Source organism: Nannospalax galili, unplaced genomic scaffold (assembly GCF_000622305.1).
Source record: "Nannospalax galili isolate Female #2095 unplaced genomic scaffold, S.galili_v1.0 scaffold459, whole genome shotgun sequence".
NCBI lineage: Eukaryota > Metazoa > Chordata > Mammalia > Rodentia > Spalacidae > Nannospalax > Nannospalax galili.
The window spans coordinates 673,470-685,273 of NW_008344211.1; the positions used below are offsets into that span (position 1 = coordinate 673,470).

Genomic DNA, 11,804 nt, shown 5'->3' on the forward strand with positions numbered 1-11,804 from the left:
ATGGTTAACAGCACTGACTGCTCTTGCAGAGGACCCAGGTTCGGTTCCCAGCACCCACATAAAGGCTAACAACCATCCGTGACTCCAGGAGATCCAACACCCTCTTCTGACTTCTGGGGGCATTACATGATACAGGTGCGCTTACATACATGTGGGCAACATACTCATATACATGAAATAAAAATAAATTTTTAAAAGGCACTAAGTTAAATAGACCTGTCAAAGCCATTGGACCCTGTCTTCCTCTGTGCCTCAGCCTGTGTTCCCCCACACACTGCAGTGACCCCTGTTAGCTGTTATGACCAGGGCCACATCCAGTTTAGAACAATTTGGGGCCATCATGGGCACCCCAGAAGCAATCCAGTCACCCTGGCTTCAAGCAGATAGATGCCAGGCTTCCTTGCCCATAAAGCTGCTATCTGTGAGCTGGCCCTGGTGGCCCCATGACAACCCCATGACAGACTTAGGCAACTCCCAGCTCAACCACCCTTTAGTCTGGGCCTGACTGGGCCCCACTCCTGAGCCAAGCACAGGGAGGACAGAGTATGCTGTGCTGCCCAGCAGGAAGGCTGAGCCCTGGAAGGACCATCCTGGGAGGAGAAGGCCTCCTGGGTTCATTCCTGACCCACCCCAGGGTACCTCTACCAAAAGAGACAAATGCCAGAAGGTGAAAGAAGTCCTTAGGTGGCAGGTAAGAGGGTACAGCCTCGGCAGTACGGGGGCATCCCTGCTGGCCCCGTCTCCTTTGAAGCCCCCTCCCCTTGGCCCTCTGTAGCTGTCTTTGCCAGGCTGATCATGTCCAAATTTGCAACAGGTACTTATGTGTCTGGCTTTTGTAGGATGACGTGGCTGCCCTTCCAACCAATTACTGTATTCGTTACTTTTCTGTTGCTGTGATAGAAACACTAACCAAGACAAGGAAGAGTTTATTTGAGCTTACAGTTCCAGGGGAATTACAGTCTGTCTTGGCAGGGAGGCATGGTGGCAGGAAGTGGCTGGAGGAGGAGCAGAAGCTAAACTCTCACATCTTCAAGCAGGCACAGGAAACAAGAGAGTGACTGGAGATCCAGGCTTGGCACTGTCTGAGATCATCTCCAGTTTAGATTCTCCAGGGACTGTCACCCACTTTGGACTGGCTTCTCATGGCCTTATCCTCCCCTGGTCTATCATGAGTGGCCAGAGTTAGAAACAAAATCCGAGGTCCAAGGACCCCGTCAGTACAGAACAAAGAACATGCACAAAAGGGTGACCTGCGTGATTGGGCAGACCCAGCAAGTACACCAGTGACCCAGAAATCTGGGGCTTTTATCGCTAAACGCAAGAAAACTCTGTCTTTTCCCCATTGTCTGGGGTCCGATCTCACAGTCTTTTCCTGTTGGCTAGCTTAAAACAATCGGCACCAAGGGAGATTTCCAGAACTCCAGGCCATCAGGCTCAGGAATGCATCAGGACCTTTCCTTAAACGAGTCTTACTGGTGTGGTGTGATTTAAAAGATTAGAATTCCTTGTCATAAACCAAATTTCAAGTTTTACAGAGTTTGAAAGAAAAGACTAATACCTACTCTTTCTTACACCAGGGATAGGTTCCAGGCCTGCCCCATTCCCTGAGAGGGTACCATTCCGGACAGGGTGGGTACCTCAAAACTAATGAACTGCACTAAGCAAAGCCCACTCACCTGCCAGTCACACTAACTTAGAAAAGGCCACACACCTTTAATCCCAGCAGGAGACAGAGGCAGGTAGATCTCTGAGTTCAAGGCCAGCCTGGTCTCCATAGTGAATCCAGGCCAGCTGTGGCTACAGGGAGACCCTGTCTCAAAAAAAAAAAAAAAAGCCCAAGAAAAGAACCCCCCCACCACCCCCCACACACACACTCACTCACTCCTGCCCCAGGAGTCCCAGGCAGCATGAGAAGCTGGTTCATGGAAAAGGACAGCGTAATTGGAGTGAGTGTACAGCCCCTCACCCCCCACACACCCAGGGGAGCAAGCCCTGCCTTGCAGCATGGCATGTGACTGGTGACTCTTCAGGGTGTCCTAGGGTCCAGGATGGCATGAATGGAGTACATGGAGTGGTGCCTGTTGAAATGGTTCAGAAGGGCGCCATTGGTAAAGCACTTGTCATGCAAATGTAAGGACCTAAGTTTAGATCTACAGCAACCATGTAATGCCAGAAAGGTGTGGTAGCCTGCCTGTAATCCCAGTGCTTTCAGGAGACAGACAGGGTCCCTGAACAAGCTAGACTAGATCTGCATTCAAGTAAGAGACCCTGTTTCAACAAGTGAGCTCTGTAGAATGAGTGAAGACAACACCTCATGTCAATGTCTGGCCTCCACATGCACGTGTGCACACCAGTTTATGCATGCCCACATAGACATATGCATCTACACACATACAAACATATACACACCCACATACCACACACAAGAAGGGAGGGAGGGAAAAGAAAGGGAGTAGAAATGTAGCTCAGTGGTAGAGCACTGTCCTAGCCTGCTTGAGGCCCTAGGTTCAATCTCCAGCACTGAAAACACAAACCAACCAGAGGATGGGGAAGGAGAAAGAGAAGGAAGGCAAGATTTCAGTCAGCTCAGTTCTCAGGACTGGAGGTCGGGTGTGGGGCCCTGAAAACTGCTGAGACCAGTCAGTGGTAAAACTGTCCGCTCAGCCCATCGGTCACCCCCACCTCTGAGTCTTGGTCCTTATTAGAACAGGGGCTTAGAAGAGTCAGTCTGGCAGCGGAGGAGGCTTAGAGTCCAGGCTGCATGGCCAGGCCTGCCACCACATGGTCTTGTCCAATGGAATACCTGACCCCAAACCACAGAGCTATTGCTGCACACAAGGCTCCCAGTGCCCACATGAAGTCATGCTGGTCTTTACGAGGACCCTGAGCGACAAGGACAGACTGAAGTTACCCTTTCAAAAGCCAAGAAACCCCACTGGACGAAAGCAGGCTGAGGGCAGGATAGGGATTGTGGTGCGAACTGAGGCCACAGAGGCCTTTCATCCCCATTGCACATGGACAGTTACTGGGGAGTTTTGCAGTGATTATCAACTTGACAAGAAATAGAATCACCTTGGAGACAAATCTCTGGGCACGTCTGTGAGGGATTTTCCTAGATTAGTTGGGTGGGAAGATCACCCTAAATGTGAGTAGCACCATTTGATGGGGTGAGCTGAGCATCAGTTCATCATTTTCTGCTTCCTGGCAGTGAACACAGTGTGACCAGTGCCTCATGCTTCTGCCATGATGAACTGCACCCCTCAGCTGTGAATCCAAATAAACCCTAAGTTGTCAGGTAGTTAGTCACAGCAGCAAGGAAAGAAATTAATACAGAGTCTTTTGAGCTTTTGATGATAGGGGAAAGGGACTCTTACACTGTGCCCTGCATAGGTTGATTCGTTAACTGCAGGGTAGATCCATCTTCAAAGCAAGACCATAAGGTGAAGGAATAAGTGTTGATCAAAAAGCAGAAGCACACAGCTGCTGTCCTCAGGAAGGCCGCTGTGTGAGGTCGCCCTGGCTAGCACTGGAATCTGGATGTTACCACCCATCCCTGGGAAGAGTGACTTACAGCACTTGGGTTGTGCATGTAGGAATCTTGGTGTATGTGGAACATTACCTCCCCTCCCCCTTTCATCAGGATTTCACTCTGGGCTCTCCTTGACTCCTCAGTCCTTGTGATCTCTATGGAAAGAATTCAGACAAGACATACAAAGCACAGGGTAGGAGAGCGACAGAGTTTATTACGGAGTGAAGAGAGCTTCGCTCGGGCAAGAGTGGACAGTGACTGCAGGGACCATGGACCTTTTAGGCAGGCCTTATACTATTTAAGATTTATTTTTATTTTATGAGTTTAAGTGTTTGCCTATATGTACATATGTGTACCACATGCATGCCTTGTGCCCATGGACCAGAAGAGGTTGTTAGATCCCCTAGAACTAGAGTTAAAAACTATTATGAGCCCCTATGTGGGTGCTGGGAACTGAACCTAGGTCCTCTGTAAGAACAGCAAGTGCTTCCAACAACTGAGCCATCTTTCCAGCCCCTTTTATACGATTTTTCTTTTGCAACTTTTGTGTGTGCATGTGCACGCCCCATTTAGAAGATGCCTGAGGGGGCCAGAAGAGGGTGTTAGATCCCACAGAACTGGAATTACAGGTGGCTGTGAACCACCTGATGTGGGTGCTGTGTCAAACTCGGGTCCTCTGGAAGAGCTGCCAGTGCTCTTAACCTCTGTTCATCTCTCCAGCCCCACATCATTCTTTGGACTAGTAATCAGAGTTTTGCAGTTTCAGTTCTTGGTTTTGCAGGCTGATTATGAGGGAGAGATCCATCCCCAATGACCTCCAAGCCTGCTAACATCTACCTAGATACCTAATATGCTTGGGCATCCATCATCTTGGTGTGTGCCAGGCACAAGGCGACCAGCCCAACCAACCCCAGGCTACAAAATGTCTCACAAGCTCCCTGCATGACTCTACTCACATGTGCTGTCACAACTTGATCTTGGGGGAAGTAAGCCTGTGGCATTCAGTCATGGGAACAGGGTGCTGGAAACTGCCTGGTCTCCCAGACCTCCCACCACCACCCCATGCGTCTTCCCTTTGGTTTGGTTCTGCTGCTGTCCCTTCCCTGAGATGAACCACAGCTGGGATTGACTCGTGCCCTTCCTCAGTAGGGATTCCATAACTGATACAAGCACCACTCTCACCTCAAAGGCAATAAGAATATTTTTCTGAGCCAAATCGGAGTGATCGTGGCCTGAGAACATGGGTTCAGGTTGTCCCAAATAACACTCTGATTTGAAAATGAAGGTTAAACTCATGGGCTCCAGGTGGCCATGAATTTGGGGAAGCAGAATTCCATCCAGCCAGTATAGCCCACAACTTGTCCGTTCATCATCTGGTGGTCACTTGAACCAGCTCTGGCCCTTGGTGTTTGGAGTCAGGCTGCCATGGATGCTCATGTAGTCTCGGAGCATGAGTTCTCTGTTCTGTGAGGGATGCTGAGCTGGGCCGCTGGTGGTGACTGAAGACTCAGCTTTTTGAGGAACTTCACCACTTGCTTTTGAAATCTAAATTTGCATAACAGCTTTATGTTGAAAATAGATGTGTAGGCGCACACAGTTGGTCTCAGCTGGGGAGAAAGGCAAGTGCAGACACTGTGCCTGGGTCAAAGTCAAACTGATATGGAGAGAGAACAAGGCCCCGGTGAGCCCTAGAGAAGCTCTGGAGCTGCCAGGGCTCAGGGCGAGCTCTGCGGCTCTCCCGTGACAGAAGCACCACTTAGCAAAAGAGTTCATGCCTCATCTCCCTGTTCTTCCCTGCAGATGGGGTGGGGTGACCTGGGCGTGTATGGAGAGCCTTCCAGAGAAACCCCAAATTTGGACCGGATGGCTGCAGAAGGGATGCTTTTCCCAAACTTCTATTCTGCAAACCCATTGTGTTCACCATGTAAGTTGCTGCTGGCACTCAGAGACGAGGTTGGCCAGCAGGGCCCAGCACATCTGCCCCTCCACCTCTGCTCTGGGCAGCGCAGCCTTTTCCCAATGCCAAGAAGATGGCAGGTGGAATAAGGCCTTTGTCACTGATCATGCTGGCCCTTGGCCCTGAGCCCTCTGACTGCTGTGGGTTTGGAGCCTGCCCTAGCAACTGCTGTCTGCGTCCTAACCAGACACATGTACGACAGCAAGAAGGGATCACCACCCCCCTGGGGGAGGGCTGCTGTCTGTCTTCCAGCATGGAGCAGCCATACTACCCCAGAGTGCTGTCTGGGGAACTTTTCCTGGTCACAAGACATGGGGCACGGTGGGGAGCCAGTGAGGCCATGCCCTTCTCCCAGGGACAGTCACTCCTCTTGGTGCTTGCAGAAGTGCTAACAGAAGAGCAGCAGGTGGGGTGTGGGATCAGGCTGTGTGGGCCTGCAGTCTGGTGGCTGTCCCAGAGTTTACAGATCTGAGCATAGGAACAGAGATGAGAAGCAGAGCCCACTGGACACACCTCTGTGCATTAGTGGGACACTGTGTCCACCTACCCTTACAATGCAGAGGCCAGAAGGTACTGAAGCCTGACAGTTCAGTGTCAGCCTGACACATGTACGACAGGCACATCGTGGGAACTGTGCACATGGGAGGTACATGAGAGCTGGCTGAGGGTCCTACCAGATTTGTCTGAGTGTCTGTTTTTATCCTTCTCTGCAGCCAGGGCAGCTCTGCTCACAGGACGGCTGCCCATCCGCAATGGCTTCTACACATCCAATGCACATGCAAGGAATGGTATGTCCCCAAGCCCTGCAGGGACACCTTGCCTATACTGGGGAAGGCTGGTGTCCTAGGCCCTAGTGCAAGAGACTTGAGGCCCAGAAAGGACACAGCAGAGAAAGGTGTGAGATGGCCACTCGGGGCCTCAGTTCTGCAGAGCAGCACTCACTGCCCAGGGCCAGATGCTTGACTTCTGTTCTAAGGTTACTTGAAAACATATCACAGCATTTCCACTAAAAAGAGCAGGTTAGGCAAATAGAGGAGCCAAGGCTGGGACATCCCAGGTACCCCACTCAGCATCCTCCACTACCCCTGCCCTGCTCCTGGGGCACTGCCCAACATGGCTCCCATTCTACTAGGGAAGCTAGGTAGTTTCAGGTCAGAGCAGGGAATGTTCTGGAAACAAGCTTAAGAGCTTGGATTGGTTTTCTAGAGGTAGACTCCCAGATGAGATGGGATTTCAAGTGGCCCTGAAGAAAGGGAATACAGGAAGGGCCAGAGTCTCAACCTGGGGGGAACAGCATGGTGTCAAATGACAGCGCAGGCTGGGGAGCTGAGGGGTGGGAGACTGCCAAGGCACCCTAACCACAGTTCTGCCTGTCTACTCCAATGGACCAACATGTGTGTCCATCACGGAGGTCTGATACGTCTGGGATGCCAGCTCATGCGATGTTGCTCTTCCAGCATACACACCTCAGGAGATTATGGGTGGCATTCCTGACTCAGAACACCTCCTGCCTGAGCTCCTGAAGAAGGCTGGCTACACCAACAAGATCGTGGGCAAGTGGTGAGTCCAGGACCTGCCCCTGGGAAACGTGTTTTAAAATACTAAGCAGAGCCGGGTGTGGTGGTGCACGCCTTTATTCCCAGCACTCTGGGAGGCAGAGGCAGGTGGATCTCTGTGAGTTCAAGGCCATCCTGGTCTACATAGTGAGTTCCAGGGCAGCTGGGGCTACAGGGAAACCATGTCTCAAAAATCGCCCCCCAAAAAAAATACTAAGCAGAATTTATCTCACCTTCAAGGTGGCTCCACACAATGAAATCAAAGAAATAAATGCATATTCAGATGTAAAATAAAGACGTTGCATAATATATCCTACATATTCATAAAAATTTCAGTGACTGATCATCTAAGAATTGAATTACCCAGTTCTCTGTTAAGTTTGCCAATATATAGGAAACATTAAAACTTTAATTTGACATCACAGTAGACAACTCTGTCCCCACACTTACATTTTAAACTGACAAAACCTATACAAAAAAATACCCAATATCTTATCACTGAAACAGTAATCTTCAGAGACATTATCATCTAGATCCCCCTCTTCCTCTCCCATGACCACATCCTCTCCTCTGCCTCAGCCTCAACCTCTTCCTGCGTCCCTTTTCTTAGATTTCACCTTAGTTTCAGTATCCACAAGTAGCATATCAGAGGTAAGGTGTCTGGTAGAATAAGACATTTAATGCTGGGGTTGGAGAGATGACTCAGCAGTTAAGAACACTGGTTGTTCTTGCAGAAGACCTGGGCTCGAATCCTAGCACCCACATGGCAGCTAACAACTATCCGTAACTCCAGCTCCAGGGGATCTGACAGCTTCTTCTGTCCTCTGTGGGCATTGCACAACATGGGTACGCTTACCTACACGCAGGCAATACACACATATACATAAAATAAAAATAATTTTAAAAAACATTTACACTTGGGAGGCAGAGGCCAGTGGATCTCTGTGAGTTCAAGGCCATACTGGTCTCCATAGCAAGTTCCAGGCCAGCTGGGGCTGCAGTGAGACCTTGTCTCAAAAAGACCAAAAAAAAACCAAAAAACATTTTTCAAATATTTAATGTTCCCAACTGGATGGATCTCTTTTCTTCAGGGTCATTTTCACAGCTTTAAGGTGTGCATTCACACTGACCCTCTACACCTTTGATTGTTCCACAGACGTGTGTTCTATTCTTCCAATCAGTGCTTACAGTTTCATGATTCAATTTCATAAAAAATCTCACAAGATTCATCCTAGTAGCCCTGTGTTCCTTCTGGTCCAATTGCCTACAGAATCCAGCCACTGAGGACTGACAGACTAGGAGTATGAATGACTGGAAGAGTGGGTGGAAGCCTGCAGAGCAAATTTTTTGTTTTTTGAGACAGGGTCTCACTATGTAGCCCAGGCTGATTTGGGGTTCATGATCCTCCTGCCTCAGCCTCCCAAGTATTGGGATAGGTGTGAACCAGCATGCCTTGCTTCTACATGGAGCTAGCTTTTAAGAGTTGGTATTTAAGTGGGCCCGGTGGCACGTGCCTTTAACCCCAGCACTTGGGAGGCAGAGGCAGGCAGATCTTTTTGAGTTCAAGGCCAACTGGAGCGATAGGGAGACCCTGTCTCAAAAGACGAAAAAAAAAAAAAAGAGTTGGTATTTAAAGACAGGATCTCAGATCCAGCAGAGCTGCTTCAGTGACACACAGGGCTAGCACATTGGGTTGTCACTATCTTAGCCCCCTGCTCCTTCCTACCATGCTTTTGGCCAGCTGTGCCCCTAGCCATCCCTGCAGCCACTAAATGACAAGCCACCTTGCCAGACAGCAGAAGGCTTCCATCTGGTGGCAACAACTCTATTGTAAACCACAAAGAAGCAGCTAGGTAGAACCAGAGGGGCGGCAGCAGCCTTGAGTCTGTAGGATGGAACAGTAACTGTGATAGCTGCTCCTGTTGCTACATTATCATTATTGCTGGTTTCCAGCAGAGACGTATCCGTCTCCTTCACCTGTGAGAAGGTGGCACAGGATGCCTCCTGCCTGATGAAGCGCTCCCCAGCCTGCCACCCAGCAGGCCCCTTCCTTCAGGAAGGCTTCCTGCATTTTCTGTCCTCTGAGTGTGCCTCTGTCCTGAGGCACACTGAGCAGATGGGCCAGTGGTGGAGCTACCACAGGCTGGGGGCAGATCCGCAGCTGCTCTTCTGCAAGCAGGGTCTCAGAGTAGTGCTGCTGGCTGAACATGGTCTGTCCTATGTCCTTCACCCAGACCTCAGCACTGAGGATCTAGATTTCACCTGCCTGACCAAGTCCTGGATAGACAGACTCCTGCAACTAGACTGCATAGTCTGCTGGAAGCCACATGGAGTTGAGTGAGGTTGGAATGCAAATCTCAGAGCACCAGCACACCTGCTGGTCAATGCCAGCACAGCTGGAGCCAAGTGTGTGAACTGCAGCTGCATCCAGGCAGGACCTTGGTCATGCTTCTCCTACACAGAGGCTTCGTGCTGCTGAACATGGATACAAGGACCTGTGGCTGCAGTGTTCAGAAAAGACAGGTATCAGGCAGTGGGCCTGAGAGCATGCATGACACAGAGGCCAAAGCACAGACTGGCTGCTTAAGGGTCTGTGGTATCACTGTACCTTGCAGGTGCAGTGGCCCTTAAAGGAGAGACATGGAGTGTGTGAAGGCCAGAGAACAGCTCTAAAAGTTCAGTGTGTATCTGTAGGTGCAAGTAGGCCGAGCACTACAGAGCCAGCCACATTGCCAATCTCCTCCCTGCAACTGATGTAACTGAGTGTCAGACAGATTATTTCCTTGAAGAGCAGATAAAGCAGTTTCTGGTCATTGATTCATTCCTCCAGACTTCCTCACTGCCCCTTGATCCTACCCATGAAGTGAGCACGTGGTGACCTTGGATCTGCATACTCTGGGCCACAGTGAGTGGTCAGAGCCTCCCTGAAGCCCTCCTTCCACTATAGCTTTTCCCAAGTACAAGTGGAAAAAGGGTGCTCACCCTAGGAGTGCTGTGTTGGAAGCTGTGCCTACAAAAGGCTTTCTGCAGGTGTTTGTCCCAGGCTGGATCAGCATGGCACCCGTGGCAGTGATTCAGAGCCAGCACTGGAAACTACCTTGAGTATGTGCTCTGAAGAGCAGGTGAGAGCTGGAGTCTCCAGGAAGGATAGGCCCTGCGCCAAGGACACCTCAAGACTGCTGGCCTACTGATGCTGAGATTTGGAGTCGGGTCCTGGCACCTCCCAGCAGCCTTCTTGTGGCGGCTAGTAGGAGGGCATGAGATTAGGTGGCCCCAAAAGAGAAAGAGGTGGGGCTAGAAAGCATGGAGTGGTATTTAGCATGGAGTGGGAGTGGAAGAGGATAGGGCCTTGCAGGGTCTCCCAAAGTCTCACTTGAGGACCACTGCCCTGTGGACCCTTCTCACTTCAACAAATGAACCTCGGTCTCCAAATAGTTTGCACCGTCATCAGAATGGGTACACGGCCATGTTTCTTTGTGTTCACTCCAACATCCCCAGCACCCAGGGCAGGAGGACACCCAGCCCTGAGCTGCTGTCTCATCTTCCCTGCTGGCCACCTTCCTAGCAATGGGAAACTATTCTGACTTTCATCCTGATGGAGCAGTGACCTACCTGGCTAGAAACTCAAGGCAGAAACACAACCCTCGTAGTGTTCCTAGGCTAAAGAATGGCAGGATGAATCGACTGCAGCCTGGGGATGGCTGAAATGGGCATTTGAGTCTAGAAGGTTTATAAGGCATTTGGGAGATTTCTCACCATGCACCATCCTTAGGGTTTCCTCCCAGAATTCTGCAGGACCCCCCCACCCCCGCCCTTCTCTTCATCTCAGTATGCTTGGATGCTGTCAGCTGTACTGAGATACCCTTAGCTGTGCCTGGACACTGCCAGCTGTGCCTGGGCACACCCAGCTTCATCAGGACAGTCTCACTTGTGCTTGGATGCCCTCAGCCATGCTGGAGGTCATTGGTTATGGCCACAGCTCTGGGTATAATGTGGCCAGTGCGATCTGGAGAGGGCAGATGGGTTCCAGAACTCCCTGTTGGGATGAAGTCTTGGTCTTTTGTGTCTTCTTATGCCCAGGGCTTGGCACATGGGTTGCTGATGGGCTGCTTTACATGTTTAACCATTGTGAAAATGATGGATCGTTGCTGCTCAGAACATCAGAATGTCCCAGCAGGGGTCTCTGAAGTGTCTTGGTTCCTGTTTCTAGGCATCTGGGTCACAGGCCCCAGTTCCACCCCCTGAAACACGGATTTGATGAGTGGTTTGGATCCCCCAACTGTCACTTTGGACCTTACGACAACAGGGCCAAGCCCAATATCCCTGTGTACAGGGACTGGGAGATGGTCGGCAGGTAACAGACAACCACTTTCCTCCCTCCTGCCCCATCTCTCCTGACAACTGACCCTCACTCCTACCCTTTGCCTCTGTGCTGCCTGAGAACAGGGTGGATATTCTTGAACCACCTGCTGGATGGTCAACCTCAAGTCTTTGGGCTGAGAGGAGACCTCTGCATCCCTGAAAGTTTTGCCCAGGGCCACTTGAGATTTGCCTGGGGGCACTTCTGACCTTCCCAGGGTCATAGAGCCCTATCAGACATACTCAGAGGCCCTCACGAGATGTGCTCACCGCTGTGCATTCTTTGAGGGGTCATCTAGGACCTGGACCATGCAGCCTGCTGGTGGGGTGTCTTGTCTACAAGCACCAAGTTGGCCTGTCAGCTGTACAATAAGAGATGATAGGACTAAATTAATACGAGAGC

At 50.7% G+C, this 11,804-nt stretch overlaps 1 protein-coding gene across 1 annotated transcript in view; it reads left to right on the forward strand.

Moving 5' to 3' along the window:
* The window catches only part of Galns (galactosamine (N-acetyl)-6-sulfatase), a gene marked incomplete in the record, with an annotated part of 29,652 nt that overhangs the window by 936 nt on the left and 16,912 nt on the right, over window positions 1-11,804 (forward strand). The window contains 4 exon segments of the mRNA XM_008840538.2: window positions 5,330-5,453; window positions 6,200-6,274; window positions 6,944-7,046; window positions 11,253-11,396. Of these exon segments, the coding sequence (XP_008838760.1) occupies window positions 5,330-5,453; window positions 6,200-6,274; window positions 6,944-7,046; window positions 11,253-11,396 (446 nt within the window).